The sequence below is a fragment of the Spodoptera frugiperda genome, chromosome 16 (assembly GCF_023101765.2).
Source record: "Spodoptera frugiperda isolate SF20-4 chromosome 16, AGI-APGP_CSIRO_Sfru_2.0, whole genome shotgun sequence".
NCBI lineage: Eukaryota > Metazoa > Arthropoda > Insecta > Lepidoptera > Noctuidae > Spodoptera > Spodoptera frugiperda.
Window position 1 is genome coordinate 3,067,267 of NC_064227.1, and position 19,659 is coordinate 3,086,925.

Consider the following 19,659-nt stretch of genomic DNA (forward strand, 5'->3'; position numbering starts at 1 on the left):
CTGCAAAACTGCAATCAAAGTTGTCGAAGATCATGCAGCTGATGATAGTGATAAATGATATTTACAACATGTCTGAGACTACAAAAACATTCAAAACACTATAATATGTTTGCTAAATTAATTATTATGTTATCGGCTTACTCACGTAACTGTTTGACGAGGAACTCGACTAGTTTCAAGCCATGCTAGAGGCTCATATTCATGAGCAGCATTCCGCGACACACGACGCGGCGATTGTCACGCTGCTACTCAGTAGCAGCCTTTAGCATGGCTTAAAGTTAGTCGAGTTCCTCGACACAGTTACATGAGAAAGCCGATAACATAATAATTAATTTAATATGTCTCACGAAAGTTATAATAAAAACGTTTTTAAGCAACAAATTTAAAAAGCTGTTGATTTCCGACAACTTTTCTAGAAACAGTGACATCGTAGTTAGTTTTTGCAACATTCAAATCATTAGTGATCGCAGCTACCACCCAATCACAGCCAACGATAGTACTAACACTGCCACACAAGAAATATTAATTATAGTAAAACAAAGAATTTGTCACTTTGGTGCAGACACGCCACAAATGGCAATACAAAATTTTATTAAACGTCTAAATTAATTGTTTTGTCACTTAAACAGTATTAATTTTGATAAACTTGATTAGTACTCAATTCAAATTAAAATTATTTAACCAAACCACGAAATTGAGGATAATTAATCCTCCAAAAATACAAAATTTAAGTCGTATTTTTGTCTCAAAGAGCGTCACTTGTACCGTATTTAGTAGCTAGATCTTATGCTAGAAGTAGGAGCTAACATCACCCTTAAATCTAGGCTCCGACTCATCGTTCCTGGACGCTAGCCGTCACTCACCCAGAGCTTCTTCAGCCGGCGATAGTGTCATCAGCGAGACAGAAGCTCATCAAAGTGGTCAGTAATTTCTATTTACAAACCCATCCCTTTAAAAAAACCCCTATTTTCTAAACTTAAAAATAATGGCATATTGATTAAGGATTTGTGAAAACTTGTGTTATAATTCCCCATGAAATGGACTGTGACAGAATTATTGCAAGCTTATTGCAGTAATGTAGTGGCAAAGTAGAGTCATAGCGAAACTTTACTCTTAATTTTGTAGTAAACAACCATTATAGACAGCCTTATTTGCCACACTTTGTTTGTACGCCAATCGCATGTGTCGTGGTTAATTTTTACACTAAATTCTTGACTTTGTTTCAAAGATTTTGGAACGAAGACAATGAACGGACAGCACTAAGTAACTATAGAATGCACTAAGACTGAACAAGACATAATAAATTCTAAATTGCGACCCCATCAGATATAAAAGAACTAAGAAATTAATAAATTCAATCGCAACAGTCACTTAATGTATGCAAATATTCGTCAGCACAGTAAATTTTACTTTCTTTCTTGCGGAGCCCTTACGTTGCCATAGGTAAGTGGACCCAGGAGCAACCGAAACATCACTTTATTTTGTTATCGCTTCTTTATCTGACGGACAGTTGATTTCTCGTGTTTAATTCGCAAGTTTTTCATCTACTATCATTCACATTTGAGTAACGTTTCGCTTTGATTCTGAATCTTTATTTATTTTTACCATTCTATCATGAGCTTCCATCGCTGTTTCCTTAAAATCTCCATCACATCGACATTAATCTTGTAATATAAACACGCTTTAGGTGCTTGAGGTGCATAAAAATAGATCTTTTCCAAATTTTGAGCAATATGCACACTAACTTCATGATAGTAACAAAATTGAGAATTGGATTAAATTATTTCTAACACGTTTTCAATGTCTAGCACAGCGAAATAACGGAACGACGAGACATGTTGCTAATTAATACATGTTATCCTTTTTCTTTACAGAAGTACTGATGGAAGCGTCTAAGGCACTCACTGCAGCCGCCAGGCCTAAATCCCCAACTAAGCATGTGGCCGATAATATAACTTTTGTTAATGTCGACCAACCGACAATTACTAGTGGTGCAATAGAACTTGTTGATAGAACAATAGAAAAAAGTATTGACGTCATTGATCAGATTAAGAAAGAACAACTCGCCGTTCAAATGGAAGAAATGCAAAAGTCCACATCAAGTGACACGTTCTATACGGAGTCTAGAGTTGAGACTTCATCTTCTTCAGTTCATAAGACATTTGAAGGCGGCGAGTTGAAGTTTCAATCAATTGACCCTGAAGCTGTAATGTCTGACATGGTAGCCAAGTTTGGCAGCAAAGACGAATTCAGCACCATATTGACTCATAAAGAAACCGAAACCAGAAAGATTTCTGGTCAAGAATTCTTTTCTGAAACTAAACAAGTGTCGTCTTCTGACGACGATTCATTAGTTATAAAAACTGAAACGACTCATGAATTACGAGGACAAGAACATGAAACAAAGGAAAAAACGGTGGTCCGCAAGGATGGTGATCAAACTGAAACTTCGCAAAAGAGGTTAGAGAAAGCACATGAAGCTACAGCTAAGAGATCTGACACTGAAACCAAAACTGTGCGAAGTACGGATGATACAGATATTATAAAAGTTGAGAGAGAATTTTCTGAACAAGGTCTGTATACTGGACGACAGACAAAGTCAGAAGAGAAAATGACAGCAATCAAAGATGAAACCACCAAGAAAAAGAATGAAGTTAAAATATCCGAACGTGACTTGTACCATGAGCAGTGGGGTAAAGAATATTTCACAGAGCCAGGTGAATTAGAAAACATAGTCGAAGACGATGACAAGTCTAGAGTTGCATTTGTGGATTCAACTCTAAAAATAATTGAAAAAGACGAAGTAGTATCTAGTGTAGAAGTTTCGGAAAAAGGAAAAGTAGTTAGTTCAACAATTGAACATCATAAAGAAGAGTCAGTAATAGAAAGTAAAGAGCATGATGATCTTAGCTCTGATGCGCCTAGTTTTAAAAGTGAACCAACTGAAAGACGCGACTCAACACAAGGAAGCCCAAAGAGTAAATCAAAATCCTTCAAAAAAGACGACGAAACTTATGAAGTGAATTTCATAAAGGAAATCAAAGTAACGACGTCCCCAGTTAAGAGTACATTTAGTCGAACTGGAAGTCAGGATACACATTCAGAATCAGAGGTTGCACCTGAATTACCTCACGACGACAAAACTGGAGATACACCAAAAAAGGAGAGACCTTTAAAATCTCCCATTAAACTACCGGAACAACAGATTCAGGATCAAGTTTGGGAGGTTTCTGTACAAAAGGCCGATTCATTTGAAGTGGCTGATGAGATACCAAAACCTAAAGTCACGGCGAGTGTCGAAACTTCTAGTGCGACTACGAAGAGTTCCGACAGTGACACTATTCTAGAGATTAGAACTGTTGTAGAGACACGGACTGAAGTAACTAAAACATCCAAAACTGACATGTCCCCATTAACATTTGAATTATCAGATGAAACAAGTACAACGTCCAAAGATATCATGATCAAATCCGGTGAGAGTCTTGACACAGAATGTATGGTTAAGTCCTTAGAGTCACATGAAGGAGAAGTGCTACAGAAATCTATGGATTCTACTGTAAGCGCTGAAACTCTTCATGCCTCGGAGTTTTCCACTGAAGCTGATTCAGCTTACTTAACAGGAACTGATCATAGACGGGAAGAAGTCAAACTAATAAAAGAAAAAAGCCTAGAAGACATTTGCAGTAGTGGATATGACACTGATCTCTCCTCTGCCGAGTTTCATGCTACGAAACTTGAGTCAGAAAGGGTGGATTTCGATTCACTGATGTCTGCTCAACCACTAACTGACTTGTCAGTTTTGGAAAAAACGATAGATGAAGTCAAACAGTCTCTTGAAGCAGCGCAAGGCGAAATTATTAGTGAAAAAAGCGATGGCAGCAGCAAATACAAACAGTCTCCGTCTGAATTTCAGTTCAAGTTGTTGATAAGCCCTGACAGACCTGAAGTTATAACTGAAGAACAACATGATGACCATGACAAGACAGCTATTCCTAAGGATAAACAAGAAAAATCACTCGATAAATCTGATAGAACATCACCAAAATTAAGTTCACAGGACGATACTACAACTTCTGATGAAGAGAAAGACACTGTCCATATCAAAGAATCTAGTCCACCCCTAGATAGTGCTGATATTTCCATCAGATCAGACAGCGGTCCGCATTCAATAATTGAGACTGACAGTGAAATAATATTATATGACAGAGATAAGTCCATAAGCAGTCTTGAAGTAAAGCTTAGGGAACAGAAACATATCAAGTCAAAGTTAGGAGTGGGAGACAGGCGATCAGCATCTGAAGTCGAAGGATGGTCTAGTTCAGGAGAAAGTCACTACCACAGCTTCGAACACTCAGAGAGCCGACCTTTATCTTCTGATGTTGATGTCATGATGACAGCACAGAGCGGAACTGAATTTGAAACGGCTCTCACAAGTCATGATGTTTCATCATCTTTGAGAACTTCTAAAGATTATTTCACTGCCGGTAGTTCACTAGCTTCCCGAGACAGTATGAAAAGTTTAGATTCTGATGGGTCTAGTCACGTCGCCAGTATTGATATTTCTGATGCTTCAGAAACTCTTGTACCATCTGCTAATGAGTTGAAAGAAGAATTGATGGAAAGCAGCACGTATGTAGAACAGTTCCTTCATGAAGGTGAAAAAGGAGTACCGAAAGTCAAGGATGTGAGCGATGAAGAAGTTTCTGCTGATGAAGATGAAGGGAAGGTTGGTGTCATCGAACCAGTAGGTAAAATGAAAAGATCACATGAAATGAGATTCCATAAGGATTTAATACCAGAACACTTCCCAATTGAAAGCGCTTCAGAGAGTGCTGATATTGATGACGATTCAACCAAGGATAAAGATGGCTCTGATACTACAATTTCAAGTCAATTGAAAACCGATGAAATTTTATCGTCATCGATTTCCAAACTCGACATGCCTTCCTCACAGTCTGAACAGGACTTAATAGAAGTTAAAGAGACTGTTATGAAAGTATCAACTCATTCTCAAGAGGCTATACCATTTTCTGTTACTAAAATAGAAAAACCACAACGAGAATTCGTTGATGTAGAAAGTGAAATTATTCCTGTAGGATCCTCGGAATACGAGGATATTGTAAGGTTTGGAAGCATTTCTCCCCAACCAAGGAAACATTCAAAAGAAGATATAACTATAACAAAGAAAACTGTACATGAAGCCGAAAGTGCACCTGGAGAAGTATGTGAAATTGTAGAGGAATGTCAGAAGAAAATCGTGAAGGAAGTTAGCGTAGTACCTTTCCCACTGACCGAGATCCCACCAAGTCAGAGAGAATTTGTTGATATTGAAGATGATATCATACCAGTTGGATCTAAGCAGTACGAAGAAATCTTAAAATCAAAGAGTGATTCATCTGTCCCTAAGACTAAAGTTGAGAAATCTGTAGTTAAAACTCCTGATTCTCAATTGGACAGTAAACAGACGTCAACATCCAGTCTCCAAACGCATGATCATCAATCTACACCCCAAACACCACTATCTGCTCCCAGCCAAAGTTCTCTTTCCACGGACAATGGTAGGGAGTACGTTTTAGATGACATGTATGACATTTCTGAGACCCCTGAACTTCGGTCTGACCTTGCCGAAACAAGCAAATCAGAATTAGTTATAACAACCGAAGAAAAGACAATGCGCAGTTATGAAAAGGAGCAGGAATCGCCTACTAGTGATGAGTTTGAAATGGTGGACAAACCAAGTGAAATGGATGACTTTGTTGTCATAGAAGAAGTCGCTAAGGAAGCCCAAGAAACCGATACCGAAGGCAAAAGTGTACAAATAAAAGCACAAAAATTTGTTAAACGACATGACACAGAAATTGAAGAATATTTGTCAAAAACTTCTTCCAAGAAACAAGAAAGTACTAGCAGTGCTTCTGGTTCGCTGTCAGATGATGAACTATTACAGTATGAGTTAGAACAGAAGAAACTCCAAGCCCAAGAGTTGGCTGAAATTGAAGCAGGTCGACGCTGGATCCAAATGCAGTTTGAAGGAGATCCACGCTACGATTACGAAAGAGTGCCCTTGGAAGATATTAAGGAAGAAGAAATGACTGACTTTGACGCGAGTCGAATTGGTAGCTTAACTTCACAAAAGGAGTCAATAGGAAGCTATGGCAGTTTTAGGAATTCATATGGTAGCCTATCAGAATCAGAAATGGCATCCCGGATTAGGTTTAGGGTGAGAGGTGATAATGATGATATTTCTATCAGCTCGTTACAAGAATTTGAGAATCTGGAGAGAGCGTTAATGGAACAGTATCAGCAGCACTCTTCATCGTCTCAAGAATCTCTTAATGGTTCTTTACCAAGGCGTTATATCCTAAGTAGAAGTCAAGGTGATGACATTTCTATATCTAGTTTGAAAGAATTTGAAGGTCTTGAATCAGCCTGTTTAGAAGCATTAAAAGCAGAAATACTTGCAAAACAAAAAGAAGCTCTCCTTATGGCCGATCCCAAAGAAGTAAGTGGTAGTTTCTTGGAAAGAGAGAAACGATCATACAGCGGTAGTTCAGAAAGTAGCCCACCACAAAAGGGTGGAAGCCCAAGCCAAAAGAGTGGTAGTCCCTCCCAGAAGGGTGGAAGTCCCTCGCAAAAGGTTGGAAGCTATGGTAGCCCTTCACAAAAGATTTTGACTGAATCTGCTAGTATAAGGAAACTGATTGATCAACAAATGGCCATTGAACAGAAACTACAGCAACAACAGGTGACACCTAAAATTATAACAGTAAAGAAATATGATGACAGAGGAGCTTTCTTTGTACCAGAGCCTGAACCTGGCACATCAGAACAAGAAGTAGAACCAACAGAGGTAGTAGAAGAATGTAAGAAGTCATCATCTTTCGTTTGTGCAGCGGCACCTAGTGACGGTTCAGCTGAATCAATACCGGGCGATTGCGAGGAAATGATGAAACTGTTGGACCAAGAAGAGAAAACTAAAGAAAGTAAAGCAGTTACCAGAACATTCACAGATGGTGGTGTCATAGAAGTAGTTAGGACCACGACAGTCATTCAGCAGCGATTTGTAGATGGAAAGAAAGTTTCGGAAACTGTGACTAGTACTGATGGAGAAGGAGCAGTAGATATACCTGCGAGACCTAGACAGCTTGAAGAGAGTGCCATGTCCTATGGCTCAGAAATGTCTTCTTCAATCACTTCTCAACCATCAGAGATGGACAGCCTGATGACTGTGCTTGAGAGGCATACGGAGGGAGAAGTAGTGACTGTTACTCGACAGACGATAACTATGACTGATAAACCTGAGGACCTGGAGTTCTCGAGGGAGGGGAGTCTAGTGCGTGAGCTGTCGCCCTCCTCGGGGAGATCGGTGGCTCACAGTGTAATCTCGTTGTCCGGTAAACAATTTACAGATCCTGCTAGTGGCTCGTGGAGCGGGCAGGACGAGGAGTTGAGCTCATCTGGCAGTTTTAGCAGGTTGGTCTCATTCTTAAATTAACAGCAATAATGACATTATTTTAAGTTAAAACCTTAAAAGTTAAATACGGGCTAATTCTGTTACACAATATTTAAACATTAATTAATGATTTGTTTTTAACTATTCGATTTTTACAATCTAGTAGGCTCTAATTCTTTTAGAAATTTGTAATACCAAAAAATTAATACTATATCTTAGTTCTTTATCAGCAAACTCAGTGTAATATACTTATTGATTCAAATAATTTATGATAATTGCTTGAAACAAACATCCAAATACACACAAACCTTTAATTTTATTTTTCTTAATACAACACCTTCTTTCTAGGGGAGCTCGAGCCGACCTGATGCTTGGCAGCACTGATAGCTTAGAGGCCACCAGCTCCAACGCCACTCGCGCCACCTACAACTATGAGGTCGATACTCCAATGACCGGCAGTCTTACTTCTGGTGGTAAGTTTGATGTTCAGAAAGGTTTTTAAGACTAAGTAGTCTGAGATTTGAAGAAAATTCTTGGAGTTAAAAGGTACATTGAGTTGATGTCCAGTTTAATTAATAAGTAACTGTCAAAAATGTGAATTTGATTTATTACAGTAACTGCTGTACTCAGAGACATTTAATGATTACATAAAGTATTCCTCAGTGACGATTTTGTTCGTAAATAATTGCTAAGGACTGTGTTTAAGTAATCAATAAATGACTCTGAGTGCGGCGGTAGAACTCTTTGTTCAATTTTGAAAATAAAATTTTCAGTAAACCTGGTTAAATTGACTGTTTTTCTATTATAACAAAGGAATTAAAATCTTCAAATCTCAGACTACCTAATACTGATTATATTATTATTTATTTAACAATATAATACATTTAACAAAACTTTATAATGTTATGCTGCGAAGCTTTGTCATTGGCTTGCAATATACCTTACTAACAGGTGCCAAAAATCCCCTGAATGACGCCAAAACGTCTTATTTTCATCCAAGCTTACATATTTAATGTCTATCTATTTATTCTGTAATAACAATTAAATAAAAAACTATATTATTTTATGTAACAGCATGAGCTTTCATACAAATATTATTTAAATTTTATAATCATCTCTTTGTATTTTACAGAAAAGCTTTGCCCTCATCCCCGCTTTTATCTTTAATTACCAAAAAAAAAAAACGTAGAAACACCTCTCAAGATTAATTTCATAGAATTGTGTATCCAAAAATTTAATATCAAAATTTTCTGTTAACAAAAATGCAAAAAGCAAACATAGAAAATTTGGTATTAGATATTTAGATACAGAAAATTCTAGAAATTATTTTCGAGATGGTTTTTTTATTATTTTATTTATACCTACATATTGCTACCCCGCTGAGCTTGATACTAATCAGAAAGATAACAGCGGTGCCCCCTCCAGGATCGAATACCATGGTATCATCTTTGGACACCCTGGATCCCATCACGGCTGTCCAGATGGAGAGCCTAGAGCACCAGTCCACTAGTGAACATTATTCCCATGACTATGAAGTACAAGAACCAGATTCTGACACTGAAAGATTGGTAAGTGGAGAAAGTAATAACTTTAGATGCAGAGAAGAGGAATTGGCTGATATTTCGTTTGTGAGAAAATTGATTTTTGGTTTTTTTTTCTTCAAGTCTTCGAGGATGGGTCAAATTTAGATTATACCTAGTAAACATACAAAGCTGATGTTTAACGCATTTCTTTAAAAAACACTGCATTCAAAATAAACTTGAAACTATTCAAGAAAAACTCTTCTTCTTTCTTCTTTTTTAATCAGATTTTTGTCATATTTCAAATTTAGAAGAATAACGGTCAAATAAGTTAAAAAAGTCAGCATTTCATAAGTGCATATTAAAGAAAGAAACAAAGAAGGCCCAAAAAGTATTTAAAAACCCTAAACTTACCATATCACCCATTTGTTTCTAGGAGTTAGACAGCAAAACACCTCGGGCCAAGGAGCGTACCATCATGTTTGACAGTACTGACACGCTCAGTGCTGTCAGCGGTGACGGGTCAGTCAAGGAAGCCGCAGTGGAAACACCAGCACCTACCTTCTATATTGGAGACACTCCTATTACGAGAGGTATAGAGTTCATTTTTGAGCATTAGCTCATGATTTACTAGATGTCAGAGAGAGAGTAGATGGTAAAATTACTATATTTACTTTTCACAAATTTTGTTGAGTTAGGAGAGAAAAATGTAAAAGTCTATGCTAATACTGAGAAATTAGAAGATTCTACTAAAACAAATACTGATTCGTAACAATACTGAATATGTAGATATTCAGTGTTTGTGATTGAGAATGTGACCACCAATTGGTGGTATTTAATATTGAGAAATCACTCATTTAATTAAGAACGTCTCCAATAAAACTTGAAACGTTGCCCCACACTAGGATTTCTCCTGTTTAGTGGGTGCATTTACAAACACAATTTCACATACACATGACGCCCAACTCCGAAATAACAAATTGTAGATAAAACAAAGAGTTGCTTCGTGCGGAAAGCCGCTATACGTTGTACGACACCCAGTTGCCCAGCCACCGCGCCAATCGTGCAGTCGGTTTAATCCCAAATTCTGTTATAGGAGAACGTCGAGATGATGACGACGCTCAACCAGCTCTGTCTGGAAGCGCCCCAGCATCATTACCACCTGCCACACAACCATCACCGCCCATACCTGCTCAAAGAAGGTAATACTCCTCAACTCCTTTACCATATACACCAACTTAGGCATCAATAACCAAATTATCTTCACACATTTCTTATTATTTCTGCAATATAATTTAAATTCCGTCCGCTTTCGCTTGTTACAATTCTAATTTTATCTCACAAGCTATTAATTTCTAATCTTCTTTTTTCTTTGTCATTATTTGTTTTGTTGTCAGCTTTTTCATTTATTTTGACATGATCTATAGCTATTTTAGCTTCTTAAATGAATTCATATATATCATTTAATGAAATAAATGATGGAACTGTACCTACTAAATTGAAAAATATTATCATTGCAGCTGCTATTGTTTAAGTCACTCTCAAGATAAACTCGACAAATAGGTACACTATTTTACTATTGTATTGCTTTGTTTTTTAATTTGCTTTTTCATTGATACCACTATCACTTTTATTACCATAGTCTTATGGGTTATTTTCGCTTCCTTCTGTACTTTATTTTTTGTTTTTAATTATGTGTGTCATTGCTGTTTCATTAGGCATTTTGACAGCATGTAGTGAAAGGTGTATTTTTACAGAAATGTTGAAGATTTTAGTATTAATACTTATGTAATCACTATTAATATAAAGATGATGTATTAGGTCGTCTAAATCTGTATCACTATCAATAATCAAAATTCACGTAACTTTGACTATAGCAATGTAGATTGCTTCTAGAAACAATATATCTACTAGCATCTTCTTCATTTCTTGTACCATCTTAACTTCTTCAGTAAATAAAACTGTGTGATGTGTTTCTTGCAGATCATTATCAATGCTAGCGAAATCTCCTCCTTCCAACGCTGAAGACGACAAGAAGTAAACGTTAGTTCTATTAGGAAGACATAAAACTGTGTCTAGTACTCCACGCGACTCACTTTCCTTTACTTTAAACGTTCCTAGCCTTTTGTAAGCTCCTTTACCCTCAATTCTTGCTTAGGCAATGACGCACTGATCGCATATACCAACTGAATTAAGAATTCTTTTATTTCTTTCTATTTCCAGTTTCTTTTGAGACTATTTCATTCTAAATTTTCCTTAGAAGACTTCAACTGAACTATGTCTAATGACTAATCCTGACTAAAGACTAAACCTTACCTAATATGACGAATATAACTGATTTAGACTTAAAATCGATTAGAGACAATATAAGATCTCTTTCTAAATGATTAATAAGCTTAAAGCTTAGATAACCCCATTTAATGAGAAAGGAATTAATAAGAAATGGTTAAGACATATAACAATATATTATGACAATGACTAAATGTTACTGACGAATTGACGTATTTGAATTTATAATAACTAATACATAAATACTCAAATCTACCTTCAAACTAGACAAAACTAAGACTCTTTAAAGTGTCTATCTAATGTGATATACTCAACCTAAAATGACACTTATAGCATACACTATTAAGTCCAAACTGAGTAGTCGAACTTGTCACGTCGGCATATATGGGACATTGTTTGGCAAACATTGGCCATATATGGGGACAATGTTGGATAATATTTTGGTAAACTTTTGTACTGTTCTGTCGATCACGACACGGTCCATCTTAACTGACCTATAATCATTAGCAGTGGTCGGAATCAGGTGGAGTTATTCATGTACTTACACTGATTTCATACAGTGAAAGAATAAAGTTTGATATGCCTCAAATTCCGGGATTAATGTTAAAGAACAGAAAAATACCCGTGTATTTACTTTTACACAATTTAAACTACTGCACGTTACCAAACTTACATCAATGACATCGGATGTCCAAAGTTGCAAAATACCAATACGCGCGATGTTGCCACATTTCTAGTTGTCTATCTCTGACATTCTTATTATTATTTAGTTGTAATATTGTTGGCCACACGGGATTGTCCATTAGAAATCCCGGGAAGGTCCACATTGCCATCAACATTTCGATTCAAGTACATAAAATAACTGTACCTTATTCCGACCACTGATCATTAGCTTAGCTTAGTAATTCAATGCTTATTCGTGTTACCGTAGTCCTATTAACTATTTTATAAGTAAAATTAAGTAGAAGAAAAACAAGGATTTTGATAACGCATTGGGAATTCCGTGTCACATGAAAATAGAGATGATAGGTCCTCCTATACTAATCTTGCACAATTTCTAACGTAAGTAGATAGATAGAGATAAAATATAGAATAAGAGTACATTTCTGCTGATTCTGCGGCCAACTGTTTTACTTTTTTATATGCTATGTCGGCTAAATTGCGGTGTAAGGGATTTGGAATGAGATTTCTAAACGTGGTTCCTCTTTTTTGTATTTTCATATAAACCTTCTATATAAAAAATAATATTATTACTCCTAGTAATAATCTCTGATTACTCCAATAATTCTAGTCATTTTATTAATTTTAATTTAATTTATTAATTTACATTTAATGTAATACTCAACATTTGTTTAATCTTTATTTAATTGTTTTAATTTTAAGTAAAAATAGAGAGTTGTTGTTATTATTTTCAATATTTTTATTAGATTAAGATTTGCATTGCATTGTAATTAATCAGAAATGATATTAATCAAATGTAGCATAGTTGTCGTATATGTAAAATACATACATAATTATTTTTAATGATTTTTCTTACCATTCGGTTGGTCGTGGACTTTCAAAGTTAGAAAAGATAAAAAAACGGGGCTTGCTCACTTCCATAATTTATATATAACCGATTATGTAAGAATTATAATTTATTATTGTGATTGTAAGTAGGTTTTGGACCTAAAGTAACAAAGTTTTGTATGAAGTTTTGCGACATAATAGTTAAGAGACAATACGACTAAGAAAATAACTTGAATACAGTCGTAGTCTTGTCGTAAGGAGTTTGAAAGATTGGAAACGAAATCCTAATTGATAGAATTGTGAAACTAGTTCTATCTTTGATAGATTATGTTTTGGGATGAGACTGAGAAGAAGGGGTGGTAGATATGACATGCTTAGCTGATACACCGCGAGGCTGATTAAAGCAATTGTTTCTCATATCAGCTCTGAAAGTCCCCTATGGTTAAGCGTAAGGGTTCGCTTATAATGTAAACGATTTATAAATAATAATAGTTAATTTTTTTAAAGTCTGTGTGCTTGAGATCGATGTTAAGCTAGTCTCGACAGTCGCTGCGCTGTAATATTAAGTTTAAAAAAAAAAAGATTAATTTGCAATGTTTCAATTGTTTCACGTTGTATTTGTAATATTGCTGAATATTCTATCGATTAAATAATTATTGAATATTAAATAAAAACGCTATGTCTCATATTTAATTTTTGTGTTTTATTTGCCCTGTCTTATATATATGATAGTTTGTTATCAAAAAGCTCGAAAAGCAGGAGTAGGAACGGGGTGGATTTTAGTCAGTAAGAGTCTGTTACCCCTTCTCACCTCGCCCAAGCGGGAAAAGTTATGATATTCCCTCCTTAAAAAATGAGTGTGGTGAACATTATTTCATCAGTCGTCACACATTCTACCTACTTTTGCTTATAGGGGTTAAGTCCAACAACTCTTAAGAAAATGCATTCAAAATAATCATAATGATGAATAGAGAGAAATAAAACAAGCATGTTTATTTAACTAGAGTTTATTAACAAAAAAATATAAAAAAAATCTTAATAAAAAGATACAAGTCATTAACTATGCAAATGTGATATGAGTATTCACAAATTATTTTATAACAATAACCCATTTTTATAGTCGCCATGCTTTTTTTAAGGTACCTATGTTTGAATGTAGCTAATGCGTAAAATTCATAATTATTGAAACTTTTTTTTTATAATAACTAGCTTCGACAAAAAAGCATGGCGTATCCCATTCTACAAACAAAATTATAAAAAAAATAAATTGGCACTTTTTGTTGCACAATTTTTTTCTCTTTTGTAACAAATCAATGAAAATTCTTCAAATGAGAAATCTTTATTCAAAAACTTTATACCCTTAACTAATTATTTCTCGATTTCTCATTCAAATTATTTTCAAACTTTTTCTCTTAATATCTAAAAATGCTTACATTTACTATGGCATTTTTAAAAATAATTTCATTTAATAATCATTTCGTTGAATTAAGGCGAAAATAAAAAATAACAATAAATTATAAGCATTCAACATTTAAATAGAAATAAATAAGTTTAATAAATAAGATAAGTCTTTGCTTTGGTGGTAAAAATAAAACGCCTCAGGAAAATCCCCTTTTTTCTCATAAAAATAATTTGAATTTATTTATTTGAGTAAAAATATTTATTGAGAATGCCTCGAGAATTTATGAGTAAGAATTCTTCTTTTATTTATGAGTAAAAAGGGGGTTGTAATAAAAAAGTTAGACTAATAATGCAATTAGCAAAAGTAATACTTGTTTAAAAATGTGACTGGAACTGGCTTCTTCAGAGAGAGTCGAATTCTGACACGTCACTGGTCTGAAAACAAAAGAAGATTTTTTTATGAACGTTGCCCCACATTAGGATTTTCTCCTGTATCGTGGGTGCGTTTGCAAACATACAAGTTTACATACACATGACACCCAGACCCGAAACAACAATTCGTGGATCACACAAAGAGTTGCTCCGTGCGGGAATCGAACCCGCTACACGTTGCACGGCAGCCAGTTGCCCAGCCACCACGCCAACCGTGCAGTCTATCAATAGATAGCATCTAACAAAGGGAGGAAACTGATTAGGGCGCTTTTCCATCTGAGTTGGGCTATGCTACGTTACTGTGGATGTGTTAGGCTTCCACCAATCATATTAATTGGTAAACATAGCGGTGGAAATGGACTCAGCTAAGCTATATTTTAATATGGATAGATGCGTGCTATAGATGATAAACATCGCATATTTGAGCTGCGCATCTTCCTCGCACAGCACAGCTTAGCTATTACATCTTGGAAGCATAGTTACATAGTACATCTCTGGCTATTCTATAGGGATACTCCACTCAATTACTAGGTATGTTTAAAAAATGCATGCAACATTGCAAACTGCGGTTATTTTTTCAAATTATATCTACAAATACTCTTACAAAACATAGGAACATTGTAGCATGCAAGTGTTGAGGTGCTCCCACACAGCAGTTATATAACGTTATACAACATTGTAACATTTATAATAGCATGTAACATACTCTACAACCACTGTTATAATTTGTTTAAACACAACTGTTAAGTTATAACAGTCTGTCTCTAACGTTACATAACTGCTGTGTGGCAGCACCTATAAGAAACAAAAATAATCTACAAAAGCAAGTTTTAGAAGATGGTAGAAGATACCCACTAGGTCTGGTTTGTAGAGGTGCACGTGTGGCAAGAGGAAGGTGGATCCAAGGTCGCGCTCAGCCATCGTGTGTTCCTGGGAACGGTGCAAAGGTTACAGAGTGCTTGGTTCAAGGTCATTTTGAGGGTAGGAAACAAGTTGCTGTTGATTTGAATGAAGATGGTGGTGGTAAGCTTGACGTTTGAGCAGCTGGTAGTTTTATGTTTATTGGTGGTCTAACTAATGATGGTGATACTGTTGATCTTGCAGAACAAGGCTCAAGCATTGAACTTTAAAGTCATTTACATAACCTAATAATATAATATTTTATGATTATAAATTATATATACAGGTGACTTTGAATTCGTCGAATTCCTCTCGAGAGTGATAATACAAATTTCCTATAAAATTATCCCTGAAGTCTAATTTTTGGTTTTGGACAAAAAAATCCGAAATGACTACAAAAACATCAATAAAAAAAAAACTGGTTTGATTTAAGTTGTTTTAGTTTTCATCAGTTGCCAATACATCAACCAATAAACATTTATTAATACTAATAATGGCATGGTTGGCATAAGGGTTGCTACTAACCTGGTGTGTGAGACGTGTTGATGAAGCTGCTCGTCCTGTGCTCGCTGGAAGAGTTCCACCGACAGATCTGGCTTCTGATAGAGTCCTGGATGTAGATACATATGGTTTTAGAATTCATATAATATATTTAAAAAGGATAAAACTAAGGATGGGACGAGAGGATTTAAAAAACATTGAACAATTAAAATATTTAGCGAAAGAGGTATGTAAGATTCGTAGCAATTGGCGTCCTATTGTCTCTGCCTATCCCCATGGGTGACAGGCATGAGGTTTTGTATGTATGTAAGATAAATTATTTAATAAGATTTTTTGTTGTTATACCATTAGAACTGTGTTCTTGGTGAAAAGCGTCTGAATTGCGAACTTTGAAGCATAGTTTATAAAGTCTACTTACAATTCACCTAACCTTCTTTCAGCATCAGTCCATTCTGATAGATCTTCTTGGCTGAAATTTAAACACACATTTATTTCAATTTAACGATAAATAGTACCTTTGAAGCGTCAACTACTAAAAAAATAAGTGATAGCCTATCAGTCTGTCTGTCAGTGAAACTAGGAGCTCGTTCCAATGTAGATTCTAATGAAATTCGAATAGAATATTTCAAAATATTCACATCATATTCGCTTCACCGTCCTGACAGTAAGTGCTTTGGAGGCCAAACGCAGACTTATCAACGTTAAAAAAATCATCACCCAGGATTAGAAATAATAACTTCTGTTCTATCTCTTCTTCTTTTATAATGGTAAATATAAGTATTATAAGATTACATACCTGTAAGATTTCCTTAGCGTATCAAATCTTGCGAGTTCAGCCTCCAAGTCTCCTTTGGTTACTGAGGAGAGGTCATCCCTGTCCTCCTTCATTGCAGCCTCGTCTGGTCTGATTGTAGTCGATACCTTGAATCCTGCTGATACTAGGGCTCCTGCAATATAGAAAACAATTTCTTTGTCATCATCCTTATCAGCCTATAAGTGCGTCTTCGTCACACGGAGAAAGTTTGAGCATTAATGTTTAACACAGCTACATGCGGATTGGCTATTTCAAACTTGTAATTAGAAATTATAAGCTCAGGTTTCCTCACAATGTACATATATCTCGGAAAAAGTCACATTGGTTCTTGCCGTTGGTAGATTTCGAACCGGGTCGTAAACCACCGGGCCACCACAACATTTTTCTTTGTCAATAAATTTATGTTATTCCAAAGAAATGGAATTATTTGTTCATAATTAAAATCCAAATACACTTTACCTTGTTTGTTATGCCTGTCCTTATTTGCACTGTACGAAGATTCCAAGCTATGTTTTCTTCTCATCTGGAATCAATTTCATTTACATAAATGAAGTGAAATGATGTGATGAAATGTTGATATGAAATGATATTTATTTCTGTAAGTAGGTTATAAAATAACACTTTTACACGTCATATAAGTGTAAGCCTTGAAATTGTAAATTCTGTTGTTGTAAATTGTAGTTGTAGTTGTTCTTAATCATGTTATTTTTTATTAGCGGTTTAGCTAGCATCTACTTACTACATCCAATTTGGGGTGAAAATAATGACCATACCATTAAGGATTTCTAATCATTAGTATTTGCAATGCTTCATGGTGCAATACTTGCCTCATCATTGGAGGTGGTCGCTCCAGACTCCAAGTAACTGATCAGCTTCGCTTCACTGCTGAGCTCCAAACTCCTCTTTCTGGCAATATTTTCACGGCTGTGGAAAAGCCCAAAATAAAATATTGTAAAATGTTTGAAGCTTTTAACACAAGAGACCCCTAAAATAGAAAATCCAGCAGGCTTCGCTGATCTTACTACACTATATGTAATGACCATACTGTACACTATGCATGCATTAAAGGGTTTTGATTACATTTCGACACCAGCAATTTATACTACGCTAACTCGAAATTTGGAAAAAACTTTTTTATGCCAAGTTGCTTAAAATGTGTGTTTACATACGTCATAAAAAAATTGAGAAGAAATATGCAAAAATAAGAAAGTTACAAATCTTATAAAACGCTAAGTAAAGGTACTTTTTGAAATCACTCGATTTATATTACGCCAACTATTATTAGCGGAGTGTGCGCGGGGATCACTTTTGTCAAAGTCCGTGCAACACTGCACTAACTCATAGTTAGCGTAGTTTAGTGCGTTCGTGTGTATACTTGTTCGTTTGTAAAATGACCGACTTAGCGACTTTTACATAGTAAATACTTATGTGTTAACGTATTAATTAGTTTATTAATGGTACGTTGACTATTCTTTTTGTGAGTAAGTACATGTTCTTTATAAAATATTGAAATATGCATCAGATGATTGATCATGCACTACGACGTCCCGTAATACACTACGCTAACATAAGTTAGACGTGTGTAAGATGTAATTTTTTTTGATGAATTTCGTTTATATACGGCTAACTTGCGCTAAATCAAAAAATAGAAATAGTTAAGGAAATATAAATATGAGATATTACAATGAATAAATTAAATATTAAGCATACCAAATTTCAAAAAAGTATCTTAATTAATGTAAAAGTTATCACGTTTTTCCCTTTAAACGCCTCTACTGTAAAGTACGCTTTTTGAGTTAGCGCAGTATAAATTGCTGGTGTCGATTTAATTGATTAAATATTCAGACTTGCACAACGAAACCTCGAAGACTCTTGATAACTTGTAGCTTTTAATTTCCATCATTCCTTTACTTATCTTGTGCCACCTTCATCAAATTCCTACAGCTTATTAGAACCTCACCTGTCTCCATGATGAGGATGCAGCCTGGCTCTAGGGATCATGACAGCAGGAGCTGGTGGCGGCGGAGGATCGTGTGCTGGTGGGTCCGACATCACGCACTTCTTAGCGCTTGTTGACGCTCTCTGGAATGGTCGAGAAATACATATTATAATATGGCCATGTCAAATATCATACATACATCCATAACCTCACACCTATCTCCCATGGGGGTAGGCAGAGACAATGGAACGCCAATTGCCACGGTTCTTACACACTTCTTTCGCTTCATCAACAGTCATCAGTCTTTTCATGCATGCTCGTCGGTTAAAGGTATTTTTAATTTGGCCCTTTTTTAATATATCGCCAATCTGGTTGCTATATGTCCGTCTGGGGCGCCCTCTACCGACGGTCCCACTCATATTCGCCTTGTATACTTCTTTCGTAAATCTGCTTTCATCCATCCTTTCTACATGTCCAAACCATCGTAACATTCCCTTTTCTGTCAAATGTTATCTCAACATAAATAAGAACAGAAGTGCATACCTTCGCTGGTATATAAGGCAGCGACGCATTCTGGATGCTAGAGTTGTCTCCAGACTCTCCTCGTTCACTGATCAGTGCTCTTCTGTCAGCTCTTTGTTTTGGCATCGCACCCTGCATCAAAAGAAATAAGTTAGCATATTTAAAAAGATTCAATTCCTTTACCATTATCACCACTTCGGAATCGAATTTGGCATATCTGGCATAATAGCTACAGAAACACTGTGTTAACTTTGATTTTTAAACACACAGCAAATAGTACATAACAAAGAATAGTAAAGTCAAAGTGAAATCATTTATTACATTTAAACCATAAATACGTCAACAAAGAAAGAAATAAAAACGATAGTCTGTCTATCCG

General features: G+C 35.6%; 2 protein-coding genes across 12 annotated transcripts in view; one reads left to right on the forward strand and one right to left on the reverse strand.

Annotated features, from left to right (window-relative positions):
* LOC118280779 (ankyrin-2) overlaps window positions 1-13,464 on the forward strand; it is an 83,457-nt gene extending 69,993 nt beyond the window's left edge. For 4 of the 10 annotated variants that reach the window (XM_050699494.1, XM_050699500.1, XM_050699495.1 and 1 more), the window contains 7 exons: window positions 825-920; window positions 1,875-7,473; window positions 7,802-7,926; window positions 8,864-9,021; window positions 9,410-9,566; window positions 10,070-10,175; window positions 10,957-13,464. In XM_050699494.1, coding sequence (XP_050555451.1) covers window positions 825-920; window positions 1,875-7,473; window positions 7,802-7,926; window positions 8,864-9,021; window positions 9,410-9,566; window positions 10,070-10,175; window positions 10,957-11,014 — 6,299 coding nt within the window. In that variant the 3' untranslated portion in view covers window positions 11,015-13,464. The other 6 variants (XM_050699497.1, XM_050699496.1, XM_050699502.1 and 3 more) reach the window with 6 other exon arrangements.
* Window positions 13,465-13,762: 298 nt separating this feature from the next.
* Window positions 13,763-19,659, reverse strand: part of LOC118280777 (mucin-5AC) — a 116,759-nt gene continuing 110,862 nt past the window's right edge. For both annotated transcript variants that reach the window (XM_050699505.1, XM_050699503.1), the window contains 9 exons: window positions 19,302-19,412; window positions 18,780-18,901; window positions 17,647-17,743; window positions 17,279-17,342; window positions 16,802-16,952; window positions 16,424-16,474; window positions 16,030-16,114; window positions 15,460-15,534; window positions 13,763-14,607 (listed from right to left, as the gene is read on the reverse strand). In XM_050699505.1, coding sequence (XP_050555462.1) covers window positions 14,575-14,607; window positions 15,460-15,534; window positions 16,030-16,114; window positions 16,424-16,474; window positions 16,802-16,952; window positions 17,279-17,342; window positions 17,647-17,743; window positions 18,780-18,901; window positions 19,302-19,412 — 789 coding nt within the window. In that variant the 3' untranslated portion in view covers window positions 13,763-14,574. The remainder of the gene's footprint in view (window positions 14,608-15,459; window positions 15,535-16,029; window positions 16,115-16,423; window positions 16,475-16,801; window positions 16,953-17,278; window positions 17,343-17,646; window positions 17,744-18,779; window positions 18,902-19,301; window positions 19,413-19,659) is intronic.